Source organism: Pelodiscus sinensis, chromosome 1 (assembly GCF_052426305.1).
Source record: "Pelodiscus sinensis isolate ZL-2025 chromosome 1, ASM5242630v1, whole genome shotgun sequence".
Lineage (NCBI taxonomy): Eukaryota > Metazoa > Chordata > Testudines > Trionychidae > Pelodiscus > Pelodiscus sinensis.
In genome coordinates, this window is record NC_143052.1 from 310,596,325 (window position 1) to 310,623,187 (window position 26,863).

Below are 26,863 nucleotides of genomic sequence, written 5' to 3' on the forward strand. Positions count from 1 at the left end.
CAGTGGCATAAACCCGATGAAGGGGACAGGGCTTATGGAGAGGTTGAACAAAGAACAGAATATAAAGGGTCCAGAGTTGGGGCTGAAGACCCTAGTGAGGGCAACAGGACCTAAAAGGCATTTGTTTGGACTTTGGGACTTGGCCAGAGGGCTGAGCCATGGAAGACTCACTAAGATCGACTGGCAGGATGCACCTGGGCGAGAAAAGGACTGTGGTATCAAATGCAGTCACTGAGAGGCTCTCAAGGGATGAGCAATCACCCATTATAGTGCCTAAAAGGAAAAATCCATGTTTTTAACACAGTACTCATTCATATAGAATAATAAATTACAGTGTATTACGTGTCTCCTCAAATTATATTCGCTATCTTAATGAACATATTAGAGCTAATGGACATGTTGATTTTATTTCAGCTAATGACTGATCCCATACTCAGGGAGAAGAAGTTGCTTAAGTGTGTCTTACACATCTTAGAAGAAAGGTTAGAGGACAACTACTGGATTGTCCGTCGAATGGCTGTAAGAGGCCTGGGAAATGTAGTCTATGGGGCACCTGAGAAGGTAAGATAGAATACTGAATACAATGCAGCATAACTAGAGAAACTAAAGGAAACAATTGCTCAGGATTTACAGAGGCCATGCACAATGCACTAGGCCAACTTCTGCTCTCTCATACCCCTGTAACCTCTTTGCAGTCAATACACAGCAGGTTGGTTCCCTTGGTAAGCTGGGCATAAGGAAACAATATGTACTTAATATGATCATATGTAAATGTATACTCCTAGGAATGAAGAGTGTAGGCCATACTTCCAAGATGAGAGATTCTATTCCAGGAAACAGAGACACTAAAAAACTCAAATCATGATAGATAATCAGCTGAACGTAAGCGCCCAGTACAAAGCTGTGACCAAAAGAGCTGAGGTGATCCTCGGAGGCATAGACAGAGGGATTCTGAATAAGAATAAAGAAGTTATTTTACCTCTGCTTATGGCACTGGTGTGAGAACTGTTAGAATACTATGTCAGGATCATGCCTGCAATTCAAGAAGGATGCTGATAAATTGGAGAAGAGTCACAAGAATTTTCAAAGGGCTAGAAAATGTGCCTTTAGATTCAATGGGGGGGGGGGGGGGAGGAATGAAGCTAAACTAATTCAGACTGATAGTAAGGCATACATTTTAATGGTAATTTTAATCATTGGAACCATTTACCAAGGGTTGTGGTGGGTTCTCTATCAGTAGCAACTTTAAAAACAAGATGGGCTGTTTTTCTAAAAGAGGTGCTCTAGTCAAACAGACATTATTTTGGGGAGGTTCTGTGTTGTGAAGGAGGTCACAATGGTCCCTTTTGGCCTTCAAATCTAAGTAATTAGAAATCTAATAGGATTACATAGGTGTAATATGGCACAGAGTTTGGCTTATTGTAGCTAGTACCTGATGTAAAATATAGCTATAGGTCACTAGGGGGCAGATGAAATTCCCACTGCTTCATAATTGCTAAAAAAACATATTAGAAATGTGGTTAGTGGAAAGTGTTTTTTAATGTCATATGTCTGAACAGGTGAAAAAGTACAAGAAGTTTCTTCTGGAGACACTGATCAGGACTTTAGAAGAGACTTTCAGTTTTGAAATCATTATCGAATGCATGAAGGCACTGGCCAAAGTCCTGAAGGAGCTGAAAGGGAAGGACATAGGTTCTTCCTTCAGAGACCTCACCATACAGATCCGGAAGTACTTCGATAATGTACGTGAACAGAAGCCTTCAACCCCAGTTCAGCTGACATTGATGAGGCTCCATTTACAATGCATGATGTGTCCTCACTGGGCATTGTTCATGTCAGAATGAAGTGATTTTAGGCCTTAGGGAAGAGATGTGTTTTATGGCGGAGCAGAGAATTAAGAAAATGAGGATGCCATCCCTGCTCCTTCAGTCTCACCCTTCTGTTCATCTTTATTTCCAATGAGAATGGCAAAGGAAGTATGAATACTAGATTAGGTAGCTGCATAACAAGGAAAATGGGCATACAGGGTGTAATGGACTGTTTTGGGCCTGCTCCATACGATTTTTATGTCACCTGGTTGAAATTATTCCATTTTGCAGAGAAGTTTGAGATTTCAAATTTTGGTTTTGTTCCTATTTGAGGGACACACCCCCCAGCCCAAATTTCAAATCTCTTTGTGAAACAGTAATACTATTCTCAACCCAGCTCTACTGGGAGCCTTGCCTGAGGGCAGTCTACTGGCAGACTATGCTGGAGACAGGGAACCTGGAAGCACTGGGAATTAGAGGTGCCAGGGTACACATTTCCTGGCTCCTTGTCAGCCTGCCAAACAGGCTGTTCTGAAGGTGAGGGCCAGGAAGCCCAAGATCTCAGTTAGCCTGCTAGATGGGTCACCAAGAAGCTGACCAAGTACCCCTACTTGGCTTCTGGAAGAATTTTGTCAAAATTGAACTGTCTTCAAAGTATTTTGAAGAATCAACACATTTGGCCCAAACTTGATTAATTCCAGTTCTTCTAAACTTCTGTAGTTGGAATCACTCTACTCTAATGTAGAAGAGACAGCTGTGCTAGATACATGATGTGGTTATCTCTTCGTTACCAACCTGTGTGGCTTTCTTGGCTATAGAAGGACAACACTCTTCGTGCATTGGCCTTTGTCCTGTTTGGTATCCTGGCCGGCTCTGCAAAGAGAAAATGGAAGGACTATTTTGCCAAGCAGGTTAGACAGAGCTGGGTCACACTTCTGCTGCACCTGCAAGATCCAAGCCCTGAAGTTTCAATGGTAAGAATGACAGTGACTTAAATACTAAGCAAAAAGAATCTTCCTCCTGTTGCCAGGGGAGCTCTGCTATTCCTTCCTGCAGTGGAGACCTAAATTCTTCCCTCAGTTCATTGCCCTCCTTTTGAGTCAATCCCAGACAGGCTGGTCCTTAGCAGCCAGGGTTGTCTCACTGGAGTTCAGGATAGGTCATGGGTCTGATCCCAAGAGTTCATTCCTGCCTATCTCTGCACCCCACGTTCCTGCCTCCCCACAACAGAGGAAAGATCACAGCTATGCCTAGTGAAGCAGCTTTCATAGCTACATCTGTTCTGAAAAAACATTGCTGCTATCTCCAGTTTTCAGTATTATAAAATCATAGAACCATAGGTTTGGAGGAGACCTCAGGAGGTCACTGAGTCCAACCTCCTGCCCAAAACAGGACCAGCCACAACTAAACAATCCCAGCCAGCGCTTTGTCAAGCTAGGACTTGAAAACTCTAGATTTAGAGGTTTCGTTGCCTCCCTAGGTAACCCATTCCAGTGCTTCACCACCTTCCTAGTAAAATAGTTTTTCCGAATATCCAACCTAGACCTCCCCCACTGTAACTTGAGACCATTGCTCCTCATTCAGTCATCTAGTACCACTGAGAACAACCTCTCTCCATCCTCTTTGAAATCCCCCTTCAGGTAGTTAAAGCCTTCTATCAAAGCTCCCCTCACTCTTCTCTTCTGAAGACTAAATAATCCCAAATCCCTCAGCCTCTCCTTGGAAATCATGTGTTCCAGCCTCCTAATCATTTTTGTTGCCCTCCATTGGACTTTCTCCAATGTATCAACATTTTTTAAGTAATGGGGTGCCCAGAATTGGATGCAATACTCCAGAAGTAGAATCCCTTTCCCCCTATTAAAGTCATGCTGGCATATTTTCTGTCTATTACTTCAGGGGAATCCCTTTTATTCTTGGGGTAGATGAGCAGTCAAGGACATGAGTTCCATTTGAATGAGCACAATACGTGTTATGGAACAATTCACTGGTGCAACCCTCTTTTTCAGGAGTGCAGAGCTACATTTCATCTCTGTGCCCCATTTTTGGGACTGAAGAGGCTCCAAACTATACTTAATGAGCATCTTAGTTGGAGAACCGAGCTGAACCCTGAGGAGCTCCAGATGGATATCTGCAGACACCTTGTGAGTGACCTATAGAATTATATGAGATTATTGACAGCATAGGCTTGTGATGTAGAAGCAGGGGGAATGTGTGATGGGCAATGTAAGTATCTATGGGTATGTCTACGCTACAAAGTTAGTTTGAACTAACGGACGTTAGTTCGAACTAACTTTCATAGGCGCTACACTAGCGCTCCGTTAGTTTGAATTTAATTCGAACTAGCGGAGCGCTTAGTTCGAACTAGGTAATCCTCATTCCACGAGGATTAAGCCTAATTCAAACTTACTAGTTCGAATTAAGGGCTGTGTAGCCCCTTAATGCGAACTAGTGGGAGGCTAGCCCTCCCCAGGTTTCCCTGGTGGCCACTCCGGCCAACACCAGGGAAACTCTATGCCCCCCTCCCGGCCCCGGACCCCTTAAAGGGGCACGGGATGGCTACGGTGCCCGTGCCAGGTGCAAGCCTGCCAGCACCCAGCCAGCAGACCCTGCACCTGGTGCGGATCGAGCCACCCACCCGATGCCCCCCAGCCCTCCCCCTCTTCCCGGGACCAGGCTGGCGGGTCCTGGGAGCTTGCCCGGGACCGCAAAAGGCGGGCTCCCTCCTGGGCTAGTGCGGACATCGTGGACCTCGTCCACGATCTCCGCACTAGGCACAGGAAGGTGGCCGGCTAGGGCAGGAGAGCTGCCAGCCTGGCCACCCAGGAGCAGGAGTGCATGAAAATCAAGGTGGTCCACTGAGACCCCACGACCCTGAGCATACAATGGCCATCCTGGGTCAGACCAAAGGTTCATCTATCCCGTAGCCTGTCTGCCGACAGCGGCCAACCCTAGGGACCCTGGAGGGGATGGACCGAAGACAGTGACCAAGCCATTTGTCTCATGCCATCCCTCTCCAGCCTTCCACAAACTTTGGGCAGGGACACCTCTCCTACCCCCTGGCTAATACCACTCCATGGACCCAACCTCCATGGCTTGATCTCACTTCCCTTTAAACTCTGTTCTAGTTGTAGCCTTCACAGCCTCCTGCAGCAAGGAGTTCCACAGGTTGACTCTGTGCTTTGTGAAGAACAACTTTCTGTTACTAGTTTGAAGCCTGTTACCCATTCCTTTCCTTTGGTGTCCTCTAGTCCTTCTTTATGGGAACTAATGAAGAACTTTTCTGTATGCACCCTCTCCACCCAACTCCTGGTTTTAGAGACCTCTATCCTGTCCCCCCTCCGTCTCCTCTTTTCTAAGCTGAACAGTCCCAGTCTCTTTAGCCTCTCTTCATATGAGACCTGTTCCCAACCCCTGATCATTTTAGTTGCCCTCCCCTCTGCCACCCTCTCTCTTCCCCTCTCCCACCCGCTTTTCCCAGTCTCCCCCAGTTTTGTTCAATAAAGACAGATTCCATTTTTGAACACAATTGTCCTTTATTTTGTACATCAAGAAGAGGGGCTAGGGAAGGGTAAGGGGAAGGAGTTGAGGGAGGAATGGGGTACGCGCCCCCGATGGGGAGGACTGGGCTGGCTCTGCGGGCTTTTGGGGTGGAAGCTCTCCTGCAGCCCCCCAATTGCCCCATCTCCCCAGATGGCAGGCTGCGGCAAGTGCAGCCGGTCTGATGGCCAAGTGCTGTGATGTGCCCAGTGTGGGTACTCCGGGCACTCCAAGCCAAGACTGCTTTGCAAGCGGGGCACCCCTGAGAACTGTCTGTCCGGGGTGGGGGTTGGGACCCTTTAAACACAGCCCTCGGCTAGCCTGAGAGAGCATCTCCACGCTCTAAGTCCTCCTCTGATGCCCTGCCGGCAGTGCTTCCGGCCATCCTTAAGCCCGGTTCAGGGTCCACTTAATGTGGACATGCTAGTTCGAATTAGTAAAATGCTAATTCGAACTAGTTTTTTAGTCTAGATCCGTTAGTTTGAATTAGCTTAGTTCGAATTAAGTAATTCGAACTAAGTTAGTTCGAATTAACGTTGTAGTGTAGACGTACCCTATTAGAGTGGGATACAGGACTGAGGGTGAGAGGAATGTAAATCTGCCATAGATTCCCACTTTCCCCACTTCTACACAGCCTCCTGTCCTTTCTTCTATTTACTTGTTTAAATTAAAAAAAAAGTCTGAGTGAATCCAATAACTGACAGCAGTGGCAAGAGGAACACAGACTGTTTACTTGTGGTTTGTAAAGGCATGTGTTGGCAGTCAAAGGGCATTTCTAGCCAGAGAGAGCTCATGTGTCCCTGATTTTCTCTAGGCCAAAGAGAAGGCTGAGCTACTGGAGAACTTTTACAAAAGCACCATCAGATACTTCCGCAGCAGCTGGGAAGAGATCCGGGCAGCTGCAGCCAAGTTAGCTGGTGAGAGAAAGTGTGCCGTGTCCCTTTTGGTATTCCCTTTGAGGTAGACAGAAAAAGTCCCTGTGTGCAGCACTGAGCTACTATTAATCTCTCCGTGCTGTGACTTCTCATGCATAAATGGAGATGTTAATGTTCTCCTACTTCTCCAGTGTGGTGTTAGGAGGAATTTGTAATTTGCAATAGAATGCTTTGAGATGGCGCAGTCATTTAGTAGCAGAGGCTGGCACACTGTCACGTAGGGTATGTTTATTCTCCGATCAAACTAGTGTGCTAAAAATAGAGTAGCTGTGGCAGGAGTAGCAGGAGGGGTTAACTATTCCAAGGATGATCCCATCCAAACCCAAAAGTCTGTTCTCAAGGTGGCTAGCTCCTCCGACTGCTTCTGTCATCTTACCTGCACTCTATTTTTAGTAGTCAGAGTTAGTGTGGACTCAAACTATAGACCTAAGCTCAGTGTTGTTCACTGTTCCTTACTGGTGCTTCATCACTGGGAGGTAGGCAGCCCACCGCCACACAGTGCCTGCTGTTGCAGGTTCCTGATTGCCTTGCCCAGGAAGCACTAGATTCCTCCCCTTTGGCCCTGTGCCATCCTTTCCTTAGCACACCCATGCAAGCCAGGCAAGCATTGTGGCCTAATTAATTTATCCAGGTGAGATCCTTGCTTAGTACGCACTTATTCCTGGCCCCAGCCCCTTTGTTCACACCACTAGATTAATACACTATCCTAGTATATCTCCAATAACTGACAGCAGTGGCAAGAGGAACATAGATTGTTTAAAGCAAATGAGATTTTATGTAAACATTCTTAATTTTTTTCTCTTATTCTCTTCAGTGTGGACGCTAAACTTTTCTAGTATTGTCTTGCCTACAGCTCACCTTAGACTCACAATAGAAGCCAAAGGGCCAATGTTATCACCTTGCACTTAACAAGAGAAGGTTTTTTATTGATGTTTATTTTACACTGCTTATTTAGGCATCATCCTGGAACATACGGACACCAAGAATATGAAATGGCTGGACATGGAACATCTGTTGACCTGTAAGTAACAAATACAGGTGAAATCCTATTCATTAGTGAGTTATAAAGAAATTTAGCTGACAAGCAAGCAGTAACTGATACCACAGGTGTGAAGTGCATCAGCCACACATCAAAGGACAGATTCAGCTTTAGTCTGCTCTGAAAGAGGTACGTCTACACTACAGCGTTAATTCAAGTTAACTTAATTCGAAATAGTTAATTTGAAATAAGCTAATTCGAATTATGCATCTATACACAAAACCTATTTCAAAATAGCATTTTGTTATTTTGAAATAGCGCGTCCACACTGAGTGGACCCTGAACCGAAGTTCAGGCTGGCCGGAACCAGTGCTGGCAGGGCATCAGGTTAGGACATAGTGTGTGGGGCTGCTGCCTCAGGCTAACTGAGCTCCGTGCTTCACGGGACCCTACCCCCACCCCGAACAGACAGTTCTTGGGTTCCCCGCTCGCTTGTCTACCCCGATGAGGGACAGCAAAGCAGTCCTGTCTTGGAGTGCCCTGAGTGCCTGCACTCGGGACACCACAGCGCTCGGCCACATGGAGCCAGAGCTGCCCCTGGGCACACCGGTGCGTCTCGTAGGGTTGTTGCCATCAGCCCAGCTGCACTTGCTGCAGGCTACCGTCCGGGGAGTCCATCGGGGGGCTGTCAGGATCCAGGAGGCCCTGCAGGAGAGTGTCCACCCCGAGGAGCCCTCAGAGCCACCCCGGTCCTCCCCACCGTGGGCTCGTGCCCCATTCCTCCCTCACGTCCATCTACTTACTCCTCCCTAGCCTCCCTTCCTGATGTCAAATAAAAGACATGTATGTTCAAAAATAGAAACTGGGTTTATTGAACAACAGGGTGAACCTCTGGGGAGACTGGGAAAAGGAGGTGGGAGAGAGGAATAGAGTGGGTGGGAGAGGGGAGGGTGAAACCTGGGAGGAGGAAGTTGGAAGGGAGAAGCAAAGGGAAGAAAGGAGAAGGGAAGATCAGGGCCCAAGGTTGGGGGTCTCACCGCACCAACTTGATTGTCATGCAAACCTGCTCCTGGGTTCGCATGTGGCCTTTGGTGGCCAGGCTGGCAGCTATCCTGCCATTGACGGCCGTGTTCCTCTGTCTAGTGCGGAGATCATGGATGCTGGGGCATCCCTCCCAAACCTGAATAAGGTCCATGATCTCCACCCTGGACCAGGAAGGCACCCGCCTTCTCCAGCCCCTGTCAGGCTCCTGGGTGCTGGCAGACTGCTCCTGAGGAGCAGTGGAGGGTTGGCTGCCAGTGCCTTGCTGGCTCACGTTTTGTGGCTACTGGCTCAGGGGCCCCGGTGGCCACTGCTGGCTCTTGGCTGGTAGGCTTGGATCTGGCACGGGCCAGGGTCTATTCCTTTAATGGCTCTGGGGCCAGGGGGAGAGGAGAGGAAGTTTTCCTGGTTGTGCCCAGAGTGGCCACCAGGGCTCCCTGGGAAGGGCTGGAGGCCCCCTATTTTGAATTAATTGTCTACACAGCACTTAATTTGAAATAGCTATTTCAAATTTGGTGTTACTCCTCGTAGAATGAGGTTTACCAAATTTGAATTAAGCGCTCTGCTATTTCGAATTAATTTCGAAATAGCGGTTTGCATGTATAGATGATATTAAAGTTAATTCAAAATAACAGCTGTTATTTTGAATTAACTTTGTGGTGTAAACGTACCTGGAGGAAACTGCAGCCAGTGTGATATAAGTCAGTGCATCTCCTGGCTATCCTGGCAATGCCTCTTCCCAACCTGTGTGATCCACTCTTTGGGCTCCATCGGCTCCCTGGGAGCCACTTTTTGCTACCCCAAACTCCACACCATCAGATTTATTTCTGTCAGGAGATGTAAAATAACTTAAAAGCAGAAGCTATTGAGTCAATGGAGCACCTTCCAATTGGATGAGTTTCTGGTAGGGTCAGGGTCTCCCCTCTCCCCCCTCCTCCATCTCAGTTTGGAGCTTGGAAGGATCCCAATGGAGGAACCTAAAGCTTTGTTTGTACAGAGAGCTGCTGTAGCTTGGTACTCACTGGTACTAAATCTCCAGCTACTGCAGGCATAGGTGACTATATGAAAAGTGAGTCATATTCTCTGTAATTCCAGCTCTCCAGGTCCTACAGAATGACCCAAGTCCCATTGTCCAGCTGGTGGCAACTCAGGTCCTAAGAGACATCTGACCTGGATGAGTGCTCGGGGAATGAAGCACAGACAAATAGAACGAAGAGCTCCTGCTACCTTGTCACATCCATTGCTTCAGTGGGGATTTCTGGAGAACAATGTGCTCTGTCTGTGCCAGCTTCTGTTTCAGCTTGGTGGTATGCGGCCAGCTACAGTGACTGAACGATATATCTGCTAGCTCTCTATGGGGTAAGGGAGTAGTATAAGGGCCCTACCATCAATCAAACATTAGCTCCGCCCCCTGAATCCGGAAGTCCCCCCCCCCCGACTCCCCGGAAGTCCCTTCTCCCTTGTCACCGGCAGTCCCGCCCCTGGAGGGTAGTACATCCGGGTCGAGAGGGACAGGTGACCGGAAGTAAAAAGGATGTCATGTGACCCCCGTTAGGCCCGTCCCCTGTCACCGGAAGTCCCGCCCTTGGGGGTAATACATCCGGGGTCAAGAGGGGCAGGTGACCGGAAGTAAGGGGTGTCATGTGACCCCTCTAAGGACTTGCCCCACCTCCCTCTACCAATCAGGAAGGGCTTTCCCCGTAGGACCGCCCCGTGAACCGCTTTGACCAATGGGGGGGCAATTCCGGGACCGGATGACCCGCCCAGAAGTGGGTCATGTGACCCCTCTAAGAACTCGCCCCACCTCCCTCCACCAATCAGGAGGGGTTTTTTCCCTGTAGGACCGCCTCGTGAACTGCTTTGACCAATCGGGGGGCAGTTCCGGGACCGGATGACCCGCCCAGCAGTGGGTTGTGTGACCCCTCTAAGAACTCACCCTCCCTCCCTCTACCAATCAGGAAGGTTTTTTTCCCTGTAGGACCGCCCCACAAATCGCTTTCACCATTCGGGGGGTGCAGTTCTGGGACCCGTTGACCAGACCGGAAGCTGGTCGTGTGACCCCTCTAAGAGCTTCCCGTGACACCCTCTGTCAATCAGAGCACTTCCCCATAAGTTCTAGCGCCACACAAAAGAGGCCATCTTGTTCCAAGAGCGCGTGTTTCAGAGAGCGTGCAAACGCTGAGCGGAAACATGGACTCCTTCACCACCCCCACCAGAAGTTTGGAGTTTGTTTTGGTGACGAGGGCCTTCCACCACATGAGAAGAAAGCGCCACATCAGCAACAGTTCCGAGGACAAGGGAGAGGCGAAAAGGGGCCCTTTGCCCCCTCTGCTATTGGATACACCAGTATCATCCTTGGCGTTCTCTTCAATGCTTTGTATCAGTATTGAGCAAAAACAAGGTGGGCCCGGTTCGTCTTCCTCGTCCGATGCAATGCTGTCCCGGGTCTGAAGGTCAGCTAGAAAGGCATCATCAAGCTGTCAAAAGATTGCCAGAAAGAAATAATGTAAGACGCTCTGGTCATTTTTTTTTTTAAGTTTTCAAAATCCCGGTTTCCTAACCCCATGATGCCCCAACTTCGATCTTTCATTTACCTATTTGGCTTCTTTTCCATGCGTCTTGTCCGACTCCTGGGAGCCATGGGCACCTTCTTCCTCCAGGCCATCTAGCTTGTCTGGCTGCATCGTGAGCGGTTGGGTTTCGGCGTCAGATATTGGTGTATCCATCAGCGGCTGGGCCAAAGGGCTCCCTTCAACTTCTCCTTCCTCCTCGGAACTGTCGCTGATGTAGCGCTTTCTTCTCGGCACCAAAACAAAGTTGGTGAAAGAAGCCATGTTTCCGCTCAGCGTTTGCACGCTCTCTGAAACACGCGCTCTTGGAACAAGAGGGCCTCTTTTGTGTGGTGCTAGAACTTACGGGGAAGTTCTATGCTCTGATTGGCAAAGGGTGTCACGGGAAGCTCTTAGAGGGGTCACACGACCCGCCTCCGGTCTGGTCAACGGGTCCCGGAACTGCACTCTCCGGATTGGTCAAAGCAATTCGTGGGGCGGTCCTACAGGGAAAAAACCCTCCTGATTGGTAGAGGGAGGCGGGGCGAGTTCTTAGAGGGGTCACACAACCCACTGCTGGGCGGGTCATCTGGTCCCAAAACTGCCCCCCAATTGGTCAAAGGAGTTCGCAGGGCGGTCCTACAGGGAAAAACCCCCTCCTGATTCGTAGAGGGCGGCGGGGCAAGTTCTTAGAGGGGTCACACGACCCACTGCTCGGCGAGTCATCGGATCCCAGAACTGCCCCCCCGATTGGTCAAAGCGGTTCGCGGGGCGGTCCTACAGGGGAAAAACCCTTCCTGATTGGTAGAGGGAGGTGGGGCAAGTCCTTAGAGGGGTCACATGACACTCCTTACTTCCGCTCACCTGCCCCTCTTGACCCCGGATGTATTACCCCCAAGGGCGGGACTTCCGGTGACAGGGGACGGGCCTAACGGGGGTCACATGACACCCGGTCAGCTGTCCCTCTTGACCCGGATGTACTACCATCCAGTGGCCGGACTTCCGGTGACAGGGGAGAAGGGAATTCTGGCGGTCAGGGGGCGGGACTTCCGGGGGCAGGAGGCAGGGCTAACGTTTGATTGATGGTAGGGCCCTTATACTACTTAGGGGATTACACATGCGGGAGGAATTCACTAAGGGTGGCTTTAATTGGCATTTAAACATCTAACTGTGGATTTTGGTGATTTCCTTTAGATATCCAGGGCCTTTAACTGTGCTTGTATTGTCCAGTCCCATAAGTTGCTGAGTGTCCTCAAACTCCCTCTGATGTTATTGGGAGTTCAGAACACTCTGCCCTTCAAAGAAGGTACTCAGCAGATATCATTCATCCTCCAAATTTAGAGGCTATGATCCTCCACCTCATAGAAAAAGTTTCCTGAATAGTTAGGTTTCTAGTCTCTCTCAGCACTTTACTCTTGCCCTCCTGGGTTCTGGGCCTATGAGGAGTCACCAGACAACAGTAAGCAAAGGAGGGTAAAAGGCTGAGGGGGTCTGGGATATCATTGTCTGTGGTTCTCAATGGGGAGAGAATCTTCCTGTGATGGCTGAATATGGGAAGGGGATCAGTGTTTTCCCCTGTTGAATTGACACTTTCTGATAATTCACTATATTAGGTAATAGGAGTTCCCCTAATCTTGTGGTGTTTCCTGTTTTGGAGATTGTTTTCCATTCCATATCCAGCAGCTTAATCCCAACCCATGTTATTATATTTATTAAGGGGCATTGTACAAATGCTGATGACTCTTTAAGTTTATTTCTCAGGTGCTGGCCATGCTGTGTGTCACAAACAGTCACCTGTAAATAACCCTCCCCTGTAAATAATAGAGTGTTTGTTTTTACTGTGCACATATCATTCGTCCTCCAAATTTAGAGGCTATGATCCTCCACCTTATAGAAAAAGTTTCCTCAATAGTTAGGTTTCTAGTCTCTCTCAGCACTTTACTCTTGCCCTCCTGGGTTCTGGGCCTATGAGGAGTCACCAGACAACAGTTAGCAAAGGAGGGTAAAAGGCTGAGGGGGTCTGGGATATCCTTGTCTGTGGTTCTCAGTGGGGAGAGAATCTTCCTGTGATGGCTGAATATGGGAAGGGGATCAGTGTTTTCCCCTGTTGAATTGACACTTTCTGATAATTCACTATATTAGGTAATAGGAGTTCCCCTAATCTTGTGGTGTTTCCTGTTTTGGAGATTGTTTTCCATTCCATATCCAGCAGCTTAATCCCAACCCATGTTATTATATTTATTAAGGGGCATTGTACAAATGCTGATGACTCTTTAAGTTTATTTCTCAGGTGTTGGCCATGCTGTGTGTCACAAACAGTCACCTGTAAATAACCCTCCCCTGTAAATAATAGAGTGTTTGTATTTACTGTGCACATGTTTCCAATTAAACTCTTTGAAGTATCTGTTTCAATTACTCAGGGGCCTGATTTCTTCTTTCAGAGTATGTCTACACTACAGCATTATTTCAAAATATCTTATTTCGAAATGCATTGTGAAATAGCCTTTTGCTATTTTGAAATAGAGCGTCCACACTGAGTGGACGGTGAATCGCATTTAAGGCCGGACAGAACCAGGTCCGGCAGGGCATCAGGTCAGGAGTTACTTCGTGTGGCTGCTGCCTGAGGCTGTCTGAGGCCTGTGCTTAAAGGCACCCCCCTGGACAGCCAGTTCTCAGGTTTCCCTGCTTGCTTGCCTACCTCCATGAGGGACAGGAAACCATTTTGTCTCTGTGTGCTCTGGTTGCCTTCACTCGGGACATCACAGCACTCTGCAACATGAAGCCAGAGCTGCCTCTGGGCACTCTGGTGCTTTTCATGGACGCGTTGCTGCGGACCTGTCTGAACTTTCTGCAGGCTGCCATCTGAGAGGTCCATCAGGGGGCTGTCAGTATCCAGGAGGCCCTGCGGGCGAGCTTCCATCCTGAGGAGCCCTCAGAGCCTCTCTGGTCTGCCCCACTGGGGGCTTGTGCCTCATTCCTCCCTCACGTCCTTCCACTGACCTCTCCCTAACCCCCCTTCCTGATGTCAAATAAAATACACGTATTTTCATGAACACAAACTATCTTTATTTAACAAAACCCCGGGGGAGAGGGGGGAGAATGAAACTCTGGTGAGACTGGGGAAAGGAGGCGGGAGAGGGGAGAAGAGGGGGGGAGAGGGGAGGGTGAAAACTTGGGGGGAGGAAGCAAGGGGAAGAAAGGGAAGGGGAAGGTCAAGGCTCAGGGTTGGGGGGGCTCTCCAGACCAACTTGATTTTCACGCAAACTTGCTCCTGGGTTCACATGTGGCCTTTAGTGCCACGCTGGCAGCTATCCTGCCATTGATGGCCGCATTCCTCTCTCTAGCGCAGAGATCATGGACATTGGGGGCAATCCCCCCAAACCAGAATAAGGTCCATGATCTCCACCCTGGACCAGGAAGGCGCCCGCCTTCTCCAGCCCCTGTCAGGCTCCTGGGAGCTGGCAGACTGCTCCTGGCGAGTGGTGGAGGGCTGGCTGCCAGTCTTTGCTGGCTCATGTTTGGGGGCCAATGGGTCAGGGGTAGTGACTGCTGGCTCTGGCCTGGCAGGCTTGGAACTGGCACAGACACTGTGGCCAGAGTCAACCCCTAAAGGCTCCGGGGAGGGAGGAAGGAGAGGAGTGATCTTGGTTGAGGCTGGAGTGGCCACCAGGGCCCCCTATTTTGATGTGTTTACACAGCACTTATTTCGAAATAGCTATTTTGAATTTGGCTTTATTCCTCATGGAATGAGGTTTACCAAATTTGGAATAAGTGCTCCGCTATTTCAAATTAATTTCGAAATAGCAGTTTGGCTGTGTAGATGCTACTTTGAATAAGTAGGAATAAGATCCTCCGGAAAAGGGTGTTTTTTCTGGAGGTTCGGGGCCAGTGTAGACGCTCTTTTCCGTCTTTTCTAAAAGCTGGAAAAAAGCAGCGGACATTTTTATTTAAATGCCGCGGGGGATATTTAAATCCCCCGCGGATTTCCCTATTACGACCTCTGAAATTAACATGCCCCTTCCAGAAAAGGGGCCAATGTAGACGTAGCCCATGTGTTTACTTACAGACTTAGGATAGGTGCCTGTAATAGTGATTGAGGGAAGGCATCTCTGCTTTTTTAAGCTAAGTCCCTGTTTGTGCTTTGCAGACCTTTATCAGGGAGGAACGATTGGATCCCCTAGCTTCCCCCACTGTTCTATGAGGGAATGGCTGTCCTGAGATATCACTGACAGGGCTGCTAGGCTCACTGGTCTTATGACTTCTCTATATCAGGGACCAGCTCATTTGTTAATAATTCACATTGGACGGGAGCTGGGTGAAGGCTGGAGGGTCAGTTTCGCTGTGATGATCACCAGTTAAGCTCTACAGAGAATCATAGAAATGCAGGGTGGAAGTGACCTAGAAAGACCCCCTAGTCCAGCTCCCTGTGCTGAGGCAGGACCAAGTATTCCTACACACTTTTGTCTAACTGGTTCTTAAAAACCTGCAGTGATGGAGATTCCAGAACCTCCCTTTGAAGCCTACTCCGTAGCTTAACTGTTTTTATAGTTACTTAGAAAGTTTCTCCTAATATTGAACCTAAATCTCCCTTGCTGCAGATTAAGCTGATTGCTACTTCTCCTACTTTCAGTCCACATGGAGAACAGTTGATCACATTCTCTTTATAACAGTCCATAACATATATGAACATGGTTTGAACATATTTGAAGGTCCGGCCGTATGTGGGTTTGGCCAAGACACGGAGGAGGAAAAGGAGCTTACAGGGGTATGTATGTCATTTTCTTGGAGTGCCTAGGGCTCTGACTCATCTTGTTACCCCTTCAGCAAGAGGAAGAATTTCTCAGGCTTGAATCATAGAATCACAGAATACTAGCACTGGAAGGGACCTTGAGAGGTCATCGAGTCCAGTCCCCTGCCCTCATGGCAGGACCAAATACTGTCTAGACCATCCCTGAGTTGACTTGATGTTAACTCGATAACACCACCAGTCCGTGAGCCACCCATCCAATCTTCTCAAGGCTCTGCCAGCCCTTACTTTACCTTGCAGGGTAAAAAGGAATGGTGCCTGACGGGAATGGGAGTGTGAAGTTTGGATATGAAGGTGGGGCGGAGGGGACGACACTTACCTGGCTCTGTACCTCCTGTCGCTCTCAGGCACCATGAATCTGGCCAATGGAAGCAGCAGGGAAAGCTTTCAGGTGAACAGTTTCTTGGACTGCCAATCCCCCAGCTCAGAGGAGGAGGAGTGGGAGTGCATGGAGCTGCTTCCTGTCCCCATGAGCTAGATCTGGCCCATGAGGATCCTCCCCCAAGAGGGGAGCTGCAGAGCTGGAGCACCAGTGTAGGTTCCCCAGTATAGGGGTGTGTGAACCCAGAGCCTGCAGCTTACCTGCAAGATGGTTGCAGCCCACACTTTGTGAACCACTCACTGCCTTACATGCTTTCTCTGGGCCTTGTGGAGGGTACTCAGAGTCTGGGTATGTATATGCAGTAAGGAGGAGAAGGGGATGGGCTGGGAACAGAGAGCCTAAATCGTGATGTTAGATGCACTTCAAGCACCCACCTGACAATTTTTGTCCTGCATGCATTGACCATATAGTAGTCACCGAGCCCCCCAGTGAAATGCAAACCACCAGCGTTTGACAGACAGGAATGTAGGATGGCAGAATAGTGCTGGGAGAATTTTTATTTTCATAGAAACTACTGAATACATTTAAAGAGGTTTTCAAATCTCAGGAAAGGTGCATCTCCACTGCACCAGTAGGTCAAAATAAGCTACGCAATTTGAGCTACGCAAATTGCATATCTTATTTCAGTCTAATTTTGAAATAGATTATTTTAAAATTTCAAAATAAAGCGCTATTCCAGCAAGTCCCTTAACCTTCATGGAACGAGGGCTACAGGGACACCGGAATATATTTCGAAGTCATGGGTGCATTTAAAGATGCGAAATAGCTATTTGTGGATACTTTGGATATCCCAAAATAGCACTGCTGTCTAGATGTAGCCTAAATGTATAGGAGCAGAAATTGATCTTCAAACATTTGCCATTTAAAGAAATAAAATGAAACATTTCTGGTGTGAAAGAAAAGTACACTTGCTGACTTCTTCATTCTCTTTAAAAACACCATGGTTCTTTAGAAGTTTTCTCTTTTTCTGCCTGTGGAATAGAAATACGGAAACAATAAGGTATTTGTTTGAGACAAAATTCAGAGAAATATGTACCATGATTGCTGTCCCTTTGTGAAGTGTCTGATGGAAGCAAATGTTCACACACAAGTGCCATAGTTTTAGAGAACAGTTTTGCCACTGTAACCTAGAATGAGTAGGTCCTGACCCCGAGAACAGTGATGTGAGGGCCAGATTCTGCCATACTTACAGGCTACGTCTAGACTGGCATGATTTCCGGAAATGCTTTTAATGGAAAAGTTTTCTGTTAAAAGCATTTTCAGAAAAGAGCATCTAGATTGGCATGGACGCTTTTCCGCAAAAGCACTTTTTGCGGAAAAGCATCTGTGCCAATCTAGACGCGCTTTGGCGCAAAAAAGCCCCGATCGCCATTTTAGCCATCAGGGCTTTTTTGTGCAAAACAGTACTGTGCTGTCTACACTGGCCCTCTTGCGCAAATGATTTGCGCAAGAGGGCTTTTGCCCAAACTGGAGCAGCATAGTATTTCCGCAAGAACAATGACAATCTTACATGAGATCGTCAGTGTTCTTGCAGAAATTCAAGCAGCCAGTGTAGACAGCTAGCAAGTTTTTCCGCAAAAGCAGCTGATTTTGCGGAAAAACTGGCCAGTCTAGACACAGCCACATTACACAATCTCACATTCAGCAAGCAGCCATACTGCTTTCAATATCCTCTTTGGTAGAGCAAGGTACTACTCACTGGCAGTTAGGTTAGCAGCATGCCATCATTGATTTCTGCAAAGCACTGGTGTGTAGGGGACCCTTTGTCAGTCCCGGTCTATAACTCCATTAGGTGGTTTTGCGATATGGACAGCTTACTCTTAGACTCCAGAAAGAATAGGCGGAAGGGATAAAGTATATCATGTTGGCTTGGTCTAAATTTAGGTACTCTCACTGAGTAGTACCTTGCTCAGAGAGTAGACCATTCAAACCAGTTTGGCTGTCTGAGTAAGGGACTTAAAGTATGACAAAATCTATCCCTTTTTGGTATTTTTTATATCAAAATTAACATCTGACACTGAAATTACCATATAATCGCTGAATTCCTTGTCTGTCGTCATCTGGAAGGACGAAGGTGTTTGGATCCCAGTAGCGATAAATAGGGTACGTCAGAGCACCTTGAACATTTGAATGACCCAGTCCCAAAGAATGGCCAAATTCATGAGCAGCAACAAGGAACAAATTTGTTCCTAAAATTTTCATATATAAAAAAGCGGAAAAGAATTGTTAACATACAATGGAACAGAGAATCACAAGCAGGAGAATTCACATCTTTTCATTGTGATGAAATCCTATAGGTTTAATTTAAGTTTATCTGCTCTCCCATGTTTTAGTAAGAATTTTTCAGAGGCCATGAATGGGAAGTCAGGAAACCTGCAATCTATTCCTGACTCTCCTTTTGTTAATGGCCCACCTTTTGACCATAGGCAAATCACTTAAAGTTGTGTCTAACTTACAAAAACACCAGGATAATATTGCTCTCCCACTTTTGTAAAGTGATTTAAGCTCCACAGAATACAGCCCTTATATATATGCTATGGCAGGCAAAGGTAAGTATGTTACATTATATATAAGAGAGAGGGACGAACAGTTATAGGAAGAAAACGCCAGGGCTTTGTGTAGAAGGAGCTGAATTTGTTGCGAAGGGCACAGGAAATACTTTACCTATATGATTTTGTGACCATTTCTCAGCTTCATCAAAATGAGTATCTCCTCCTATCCCTGGGCTTGGTGCAAAGGCATGAGCCAGTACTCCCCCCCTTCCATCAAAGGGAGACTGGTCGCCGTGTGCTGCATAGGAAAGGAAATTAATATGTCATCAATTAACACAATGATTCATTTTAAACACAGTTACATATCTTGAAGTTTAGAATTTGCTTTTATTCATTGTAGATAATAATATATTAAAATGAGACTAAAATGATGTTAAGGTTGCAAAGTCAAACATTCAAAAGGTAGGAAATGTCACACTTAAGATTGCCTGTTCAATGAACTCAGCTCCCATGTGTGTGCACATTATGGTCCAGTTTTTAATTCCATGATTGCAAACTATTTTTTCCCATGGACTTCTGTCTCATGAAGGGCATTTTCTCAGCAATGGCTGAATCATCTTCTCTGAAACTTTCCAAAATTTCAGCCTGAGGCTGAAACCAAGTGAGAAAATGTCTGGCTTAAGTTTTGCAAAGTTATAAGCGTCTGAAGGCAAGGTCCTAGAATTGACAGCATTGGGCAATAATAAGGATAGATTATGCTACCTGCACTACCTGTACTACTTCAAGTGCATGATTTTAGGGAACCACTGCTTTGAAAAACTGAGCCTCTCATTTGGTAAACTAATTTAATGTGTCTTCTGTTAGAATCTCCCGTAAGAGTGGCTGAGGTGTCTGGATCTTCAGCTGGAGGTTGGATGGAAAAGGTTGACTCTCCTCTTCTGCCTATAAGAAGGGCTACAATTTCTTGCTGGAATTCAAGGATTTGCAGGACAGTTGTCAAAAATTCATAACCCAGGAAGACAGTACAACATTATTGTACTATTGGATGTTTGGGGATGAATCTTTAAGGGTTTGGCTACACTCAGAATGCTACAGCTGCACCACTGTAGCACTTCAGCATAAGTAGCGCCCACAGTAATAGGAGTTCTCTCCTTGGTGGAGGTACATCACCTCCCCAAGAAGGGGTAGCTAGGTCAATGGGAGAAGTCTCCTCTTGACCTAGCACTAGTCTACACTGGCTAGTATAGATGACTCTCAAGGGTCAGGATTTTTCACACAGCCGACCGACCGAGGGACATAGCTTTATCAAAATAAAAATCTAGTGTAAACAGCACTTAAGAGGAGGACTAACACTTGTATGTCTACACTGCATCTCTTTAGCACAAAAGCCTATGCAAACAAAGTGCAGATTAGCATATTTCCCTGCTTCATTTGCATAATTAATCAGGGGACATTTTTGCGCAAGAGGCTTTTGCACAAAAAGTAGCCCTCTACACAGCTCCTTTTTGGGCAAAAACACCCTCTTTCACAAGAGCCATTCTTCTCAATTTTTTCAGAAAGAATAGCTCTTGCGCAAGAGGGTGTTTTTGTGCAAAAAGGAGCTGTGTAGATGGCTCTTTTTTGCACAAAGACTCTTGCGCAAAAATGGCCACTAATGAATTATGCAAATGAAGCATGACAATATGCTAATCGGTGCTTCAGTTGCATAGGCTTTTGTGAAAGAGGGGTGCCCTGTAGTTGTAGTGAGAGAGGAACTAAAGTATGTGCATGTGTGCGTATACACACACATTCTCCCCCTTTCAGACTTCTTGGAAGCCTAAAATAAAACTGTAATCCAAAATAGTCCCCCTTGCGTTGGACTACAGTGGAAAGAAGCTCTGTTGTATTTGTTTGTCTCTAATGAGGCAAAAAAAGCCGGAAAAAAGCGGCGGACATTTTTATTTAAATGCCGCGGGGGATATTTAAATCCCCCGCGGATTTCCCTGTTATGATCTCTGAAATTACCATGCCCCTTTCGGAAAAGGGGCCAGTGTAGACGTAGCCTAGGAGAAGACACAATGGGCTTAACCTGCAGCAAAGAAAGTTTAGGTTAGACATTAGGAAAACTTCCTAACTGTCAGGGTGGTTAAACACTGGAATAAATTGCCTAGGGAGGTTGTGGAATCTCCATCTCTGGAGATATTTAAGAGCAGCCAACTTTCTTTATCTTCCTTTCATATGATTCAGGTGCAAAAACCACAGGGGCAGAGGGATGTTAGTTTTCTTAACCTCAGTCAACACATTTGCTTGCTGACCAATCTCAGCTTTCCAACATTACCTTGGTGCCATTAATGCACATTGCAGCACACTTCTGGCTTGATATCTAGTCTACATGTGTTGATTGACTGCAGAGGACGTGACTACATAAGTGTAAGTGCCGTGCGAGCGAAATCACTTAAAACTACATGCTTTGTAATACCTGCCCGTGTGAAAGTTTCTATTTAAGCATTCTAGTACAAATTCTGAAAATCCAGAGGAAATTTAGTGATGCTAGTAAGGTTTGTCCAGATTTAACTAAGCTCTGAATCTGGCCACTTCTATATGTGGAAAGATTATGGAGTCCCTTAAAGTTTTTTGACCTCAAATCTGATGAGCTCTGATGAATCAGTCTTTAAAAAGGATTATTTAGTATAAAATAAAGGAGCTAGAATGATCCTATGTGGAAAAAAATCCCAGATGCTTCTACGGAAGAGTAAGGAGCCGTACTCAGTTATGGTGGATTTCAGTGAGCAGCAGGCCTCATTTGCGCTCCATGGAATGCTACAGCAAGCAATGGATGAATTTCTTTCATAGGGTACTTCAGCCAAATATCAGCGTACTGTTGCATTTTGGGTGCACAGCTTAGTGACAATGGAGCTAAGCTGCAGCACAAGGAGAAATAGCCCTCCTCCCAGCAGTATCCGGCACTGTGACTGCGTAAGAGGTATCTGTTGTATTTCACCATGGAACTACTCACATGCATAAAGTTAAGCGTGTATTTAACTGCAGAAGAGGGCCCCTAGGGCCCCATTTTATTCTGACTGAAGCTAATACAAAGATGCCTGTGGCTGAGCTGTGCTTTGGCACAGCTGAAAATGGGTGATACTTAAAAGACAGATGTAAGCCACGTTGTGCTCTGTCATTCTGAGGAAATGTCATTCAGGGAAATGATCTTGTTCCTCATACAAATCAGAAAAATTCCAAGGTCAATGAAGCCCATGACTAGCCCACACTAATTAGAGCAGCATCTAGGATTCTCTTACAGGGGCAAGGGCCAAAGCTGAACCAGAGAATCAGGGAGCCACAACCAGCTCACTAGCACCCCTCACTCTGCTGTACTTAATGGAAACTGAGGGCAATAGAAAGTCTGGCCCCAAATTGGGAAATTTCAACCTCGGAGATGAAAGTTATTGAAAGCGATAGCATGTTAGACTAAAAGCTGTTCTGTAATATTTATTTTGTAATATTTATTTTCCACACAATGAAGCATCTTAATTCTATATAAAAATACCTCATGACCTTGCCATCTAAAGCTTCATACCTAGGGTCTTTATGCTGGTAAGTAATCATTCTATGAGAAACAATGCTTGTTGAATAGTCCCACTGACTGAGCAGGGAATTTTAGTGCTGTAGGCAAAAGTGCCTATCAGCATTTCCCCATTGAACTAGAAACTATGTATAATTTCTGATACAATACATTCTATATTTTGTCATTCAGTGTTTTTACTCTTCTTCAGTTATGTGAAAAAGTGAAGTAGAATCTAGTGATTCACTGTTGAATATTCACTGGTCATTGTGTTGGATGAGAGAACTGAGACAAGTTCTGAATACATGTATTTTAGGCAACACTTGACCCTGTCCTTAATGAAGAGTTCAAGAGTGACTCAAGTGTATTGGCTGAAGCTCGGAAGAAAGAATTACCATAAAAAGTCATGAAATCATGAGAAACATTTCTGTTAGCCCACTTGTGAACTTTATTATACTGTACATCTGTTATTACAAGACTTTTGATAGCTAAGACATTCAATCCTTTTTGCTATGCTGTCTGAGTATTCAGTCTGACAAATATATTTTTCATATCTGCATTTATTAAATTCACCAGGAAAAGCTACAGTTCACATTTTTATTTATGAAAAATTGACCATTTATGAAGATTATATTCAGAGTCTGCTCCTACATTCTGAGCCTGCTGGAAGTTTTACACGGAGCAAAATTGTCATTCACCTTCCAATCTCGCCTTTATACCCATCAAATGGCAAATTTTCTGTCCTTCCACTTTTATTGCTGGAGATGACGAAGATTACAAATGCAGAGTCATAAGAGGGAGATTAGATGTAGAGCTGATTACAGTAATCTCACAACATTTTAAGTGTTCTACATGAATAATATTTGTGTGTCCCTCAGTTTGGTCTTCATTCCATATTTGGGCCTGGTAAGTGGTAAGTTAGGACCCCGTACGATTAAGTAATGGTAGAGTAGACTCATTGAATGCTTATGATCTTTCCTGAAATGAGGCTCATCCATTTTATAGGCCTGCTCCAAAGTTCACTGAAGTAAACAGAAAAACTTCCATTGTCTTCAGTAAGCTTTGGAGCAGGTCTTATACACACTAGGTGCCAAATGAAGCTGCACCACTTCAGACGCAGCACTGATGCACCGTACCCCTTTAAGGGGTGCAGCCTCTTTGCCCTGTACTGTAGGCTTTATTTGCTGGTACATGCAGGGAGGAGGGAAGCATGAGTTCACTTTCTCCCTATCCCACCTCTGCTGAATTTTTCCCTGAGGTTTGTGGGGAAATCATCTTTGCATTAGCCCTTGCACTTCCCTCAGCATAGAGGCTGCCATTCTGTGTGGCCCTTTCCATGGCCATTTGAGAGTAGACAGGGTCTTACTGTCTCTTGCACGGCCACATAAGAGGAGGGCAAAAACTAGCCTTAAACTAGATGCTGAATGGTTTCCAGAATGGGTTCCATGTGAAAAGCACAATGTGAAGCCAAATCCCAGAAGGACTGCTAGTGGGTCCTTCTCCCCCAGCATTTCCACACAAAGTCCTAGGTGACGGCTGAAGAACTTGCTCCACAGCCCCCGGGGGCAAAGTACATGTGGTCCTCTCGTTTACCAGGAGAGTGCATTCTCTGGCTGTGAAAACTGAAGAGGAAGGGCTCACCTCTGCACCACCAGGAGAGATCCACTTGTCTGGTTAGTACGCAGGCATGGACAGAGAGGCAGTTACATACAGGTGATTGTAAGACACTTCCTCCAACCTGTACCCCAGACCTGATGAGGACAGAGGCTGCTATTGGCTCTATTAGTGCTTCATTCTGGGCTGCCTGCCCTTACGCCTGCCTGTGTGCTCTGAATAGCTCTGAGGTGCTGTGGAGGACGGTTGCCAGTCTGCTACTTGAATGACCTGAGTTTCCATGTTAAAGGGGGAAAATTTGATTCCTGCAGTTGGGATTTGTGTAGTGATAGTTTAGGAAAGGAGTGGTAGTACTTTCTACCTGACCACGCCTTTTACACCTGTCAGGTTAGTTAGAAAAACCCTGGTGCAGGAACTTTACTTTCACACCTACGGTAGGCTCAAATGTCCCATATTTAAAGGCAGGCGCTGGCAATATTTGAAACAGAGGCTGAAGTACTGTTTAACTCAAGAGTCCTGTTTAAAGTGACTCATTTTCAGAACTTCCTCCATAGGCTGAAATGAAGAACTTATTCTGTTAATTTTTTTACTCACTTTTGCTTTTGTGCTCTCTAACTATTCTTAACCAAGTTTAGTTCAGCAGAGGCAACCCCCACAAGATTTCCCATGCATTAACTTCACACTGGGTGCCACTTATTCATTACTCTGTTTGTTTTTCTAATCCTTATCACAGTATGCAAAATGTTTCTTTCTTTTTTTTAGGAGAAAATGTTTAGTTGGCTTATGGGTTTTTTGTTGTTTGTGATTATTGCATCTGTCACAAGCAGCTCAGTCAAATAAATGAGTTTGCATTTCTTGCTGCAAGTGGGGAGAAGTCTGTGATCAGACTTATTTCTTGCAAGAGTGAATTCCATAGGTTAACTTCAGCTTCTATGTAAACTGTCTCCCTTTGTTGCAAACATCTCCACTATTATAACCCCAGTGCGTAGGATTCTTCCCTTTTTAACAGGTTTTTAAGCTTCCTTTTGGCTACGTCTACACTATTCGTTTTTTGCAGAAGTGGAAATGCAAATGAAGTGTGCATTAGCAAATCTTACGCTCTCATTTGCATATGCGGAAGAGGTTTTTATGGAAAAAATGCAGTGTAAATGGGGCCATTTTTTGGAAAAAAAAAAAAACCTTTTGCGCAAAACCCTTATTCCTATTCACTGTGGGGTTTTTTGGTTTTTTTTCAAAAACCTCTTCCACAAAAAGGATCGGAAGAGAATGTGCAAATGAGAGTGCAAGATTTGCTAATGAGCACTTCACTTGCATTTCCTTTTCTGCAAAAAACGAACAGTGTAGAAGTAGCCTTTCAAGAACCCACATAGATTTTATGGAACTGAACAAAATCTATGTTTAAAATAAATGACGTGGGAGGGGTAATTTTTTCAGTACAGGCAGTCCCCGACTTACGTGGATCCGACTTACGTCGGATCCCTAGATACGAACGGGGTGAGGCAACTCCCGCACATGCGCAGCAGCATTCCCGGGGCTTGCTCACCTGGGTCCTAGGATCCTCCTCCTCCTCGGGCCGGCTCCGACTGGGGTCCCGGAGAGCTGCCGGGCAGAGGAAAAGTGCCTCCCCACGCCCGCTGCCCCCCCCCCCAGCCCCCTGCCAGCAACAGGCTGCCCCCTCCCCTGAGCAACAGGCTGCCGAACAGACAAAAGCAGCGTCTCTGCCCCTCCTCCCCCTATACATGCCGGGCTCCCGGAGCGCAGCAGCGTCCCCGGGGCTCGCTCACCTGGGTCCTAGAATCCACCTCCTCCTCCTCTTCAGCCGGCTCCAACTGGCCTCTGCCTGCAGCAGCTGGCCACAGGGACAGGGATCCCGCAGAGCTGCCGGGCAGAGGAAAAGTGCCTCCCCACGCCCGCTGCCCCCCCCCTCCCGCGGCCTAGCGTCCTGCACGCCTCCCCCTCCCCCCCTGCAGGCAACAGGCTGCCCCCTCCCCTGAGCAACAGGCTGCCGAACAGCAGACAAAAGCAGCCTCTCCGCCCCTCCTCCCCCTATACATGCTGGGCTCCCTGGGCAAACAAAGACTCCACCAAAACAAACAAAGTGCTGGCCTCATTGTGTTAGCAAAAAAAGGACCCTCCTCCTAGAACCCTGGGTGGTGTGTGGAAATAAAGCTATTAGCTCAAAGCATGGTGCAGAGCTGTTTGGTATTTGATGAGTTACTCCTTTAGTCCTGAGTTTGTCACAGGGACAGAAATAGATGTGAAATCTTCTGAACAGGGGAACAGACAGCAAAACAAACATTAGAGGGGAGTTAACCTTTCCCTATGCTATCCAAAACTAAAAAAAATGTTTGGCTAGAGTTTCCCCTACAATATGTACCAGTTCCGACTTACATACAAATTCAACTTAAGAACAAACCTACAGTCCCTATCTTGTACGTAACCCGGGGACTGCCTGTATGGTGAATCTACCTAAGAAGTCTGAGCATGTGGCTAAATCATTGTTCCTGGCCTTCCGGGTTTGATGCCTGGGTTTGCTACAAAGTTCCTGTGTGACCTAGACTAAGTTACTTAAATGACTCTGCCTCAGTTCCTCATTTGTAAAATAGGGATCAGATTGCTTCTTTTCTCCCTCACTTCCGCTGATCTATTTAGATTGAAAGTTCCTCAGGCGAGGTGTAGTTTCCATACTTGCACAATTCCTATTTGAATGAGTCTCTGATCTTATCTGGGGTCTCTAGGCATTACTGGGATGCTGTTGTTAATAATAAAAGTTTTTCATGTCGGTTTTATGCCAATTATGAGTACATATATTATTTCCTAATTGCCATCCATACAAATTCTATCCTGGAATAGGAACTCAGGTTATGTTCTTTCTAGTTTGCTCATTGTCTCCAGTAATAAAGACTTTGCAGGTCTGATGATAACTCTGCTACACTTATTCAATACCATTGTTTTCAATATGTGTGTTCAGTTACACCCACAGAAGCTCATTGTCTTTATTGGAGCTGGGAAGGAAAAGCTAAGCACATGCACAGGAAACTTAATTAACTGCTCCATTAGAAGTGGATGAGCCGGGGCAGCCACATTAGACTCTCCCATATCTGTATTGGTTTTGCAGTGGTACCTGGTGTTAAAGATGGTAAAAATGTATTTTGGGAAGTAAGGATGTGAATAT

General features: G+C 46.4%; 1 protein-coding gene and 1 long non-coding RNA gene across 2 annotated transcripts; one reads left to right on the forward strand and one right to left on the reverse strand.

The window, feature by feature from the left end:
- Positions 1–220: 220 nt before the first annotated feature.
- Positions 221–3,239, forward strand: LOC149525816 (protein maestro-like). The gene is made up of 3 exons (XM_089776412.1): positions 221–561; positions 1,560–1,742; positions 2,627–3,239. The coding sequence occupies exons 1-3, from the start codon at positions 373–375 to the stop codon at positions 2,801–2,803; spliced, it is 549 nt and encodes a 182-aa protein (XP_089632538.1). The 5' UTR covers positions 221–372; the 3' UTR covers positions 2,804–3,239.
- A 14,475-nt stretch (positions 3,240–17,714) lies between these two features.
- Positions 17,715–26,153, reverse strand: LOC149525817 (uncharacterized). The gene is made up of 3 exons (XR_016348871.1): positions 25,473–26,153; positions 18,703–18,828; positions 17,715–18,227 (listed from the first exon to the last, which is right to left on the reverse strand). It is a non-coding gene; the product is annotated as an uncharacterized LOC149525817 (long non-coding RNA).
- Positions 26,154–26,863: the final 710 nt, after the last annotated feature.

Coding starts and splice junctions, on each gene's coding strand:
- LOC149525816 (XM_089776412.1), top strand. CDS start 373: ATGAACATATTAGAGCTAATGGACATGTTGATTTTATTTCAGCTAATG. Junction 562..1,559: donor TCTATGGGGCACCTGAGAAG/GTAAGATAGAAT, acceptor ATGTCTGAACAG/GTGAAAAAGTACAAGAAGTT. Junction 1,743..2,626: donor TCCGGAAGTACTTCGATAAT/GTACGTGAACAG, acceptor TCTTGGCTATAG/AAGGACAACACTCTTCGTGC.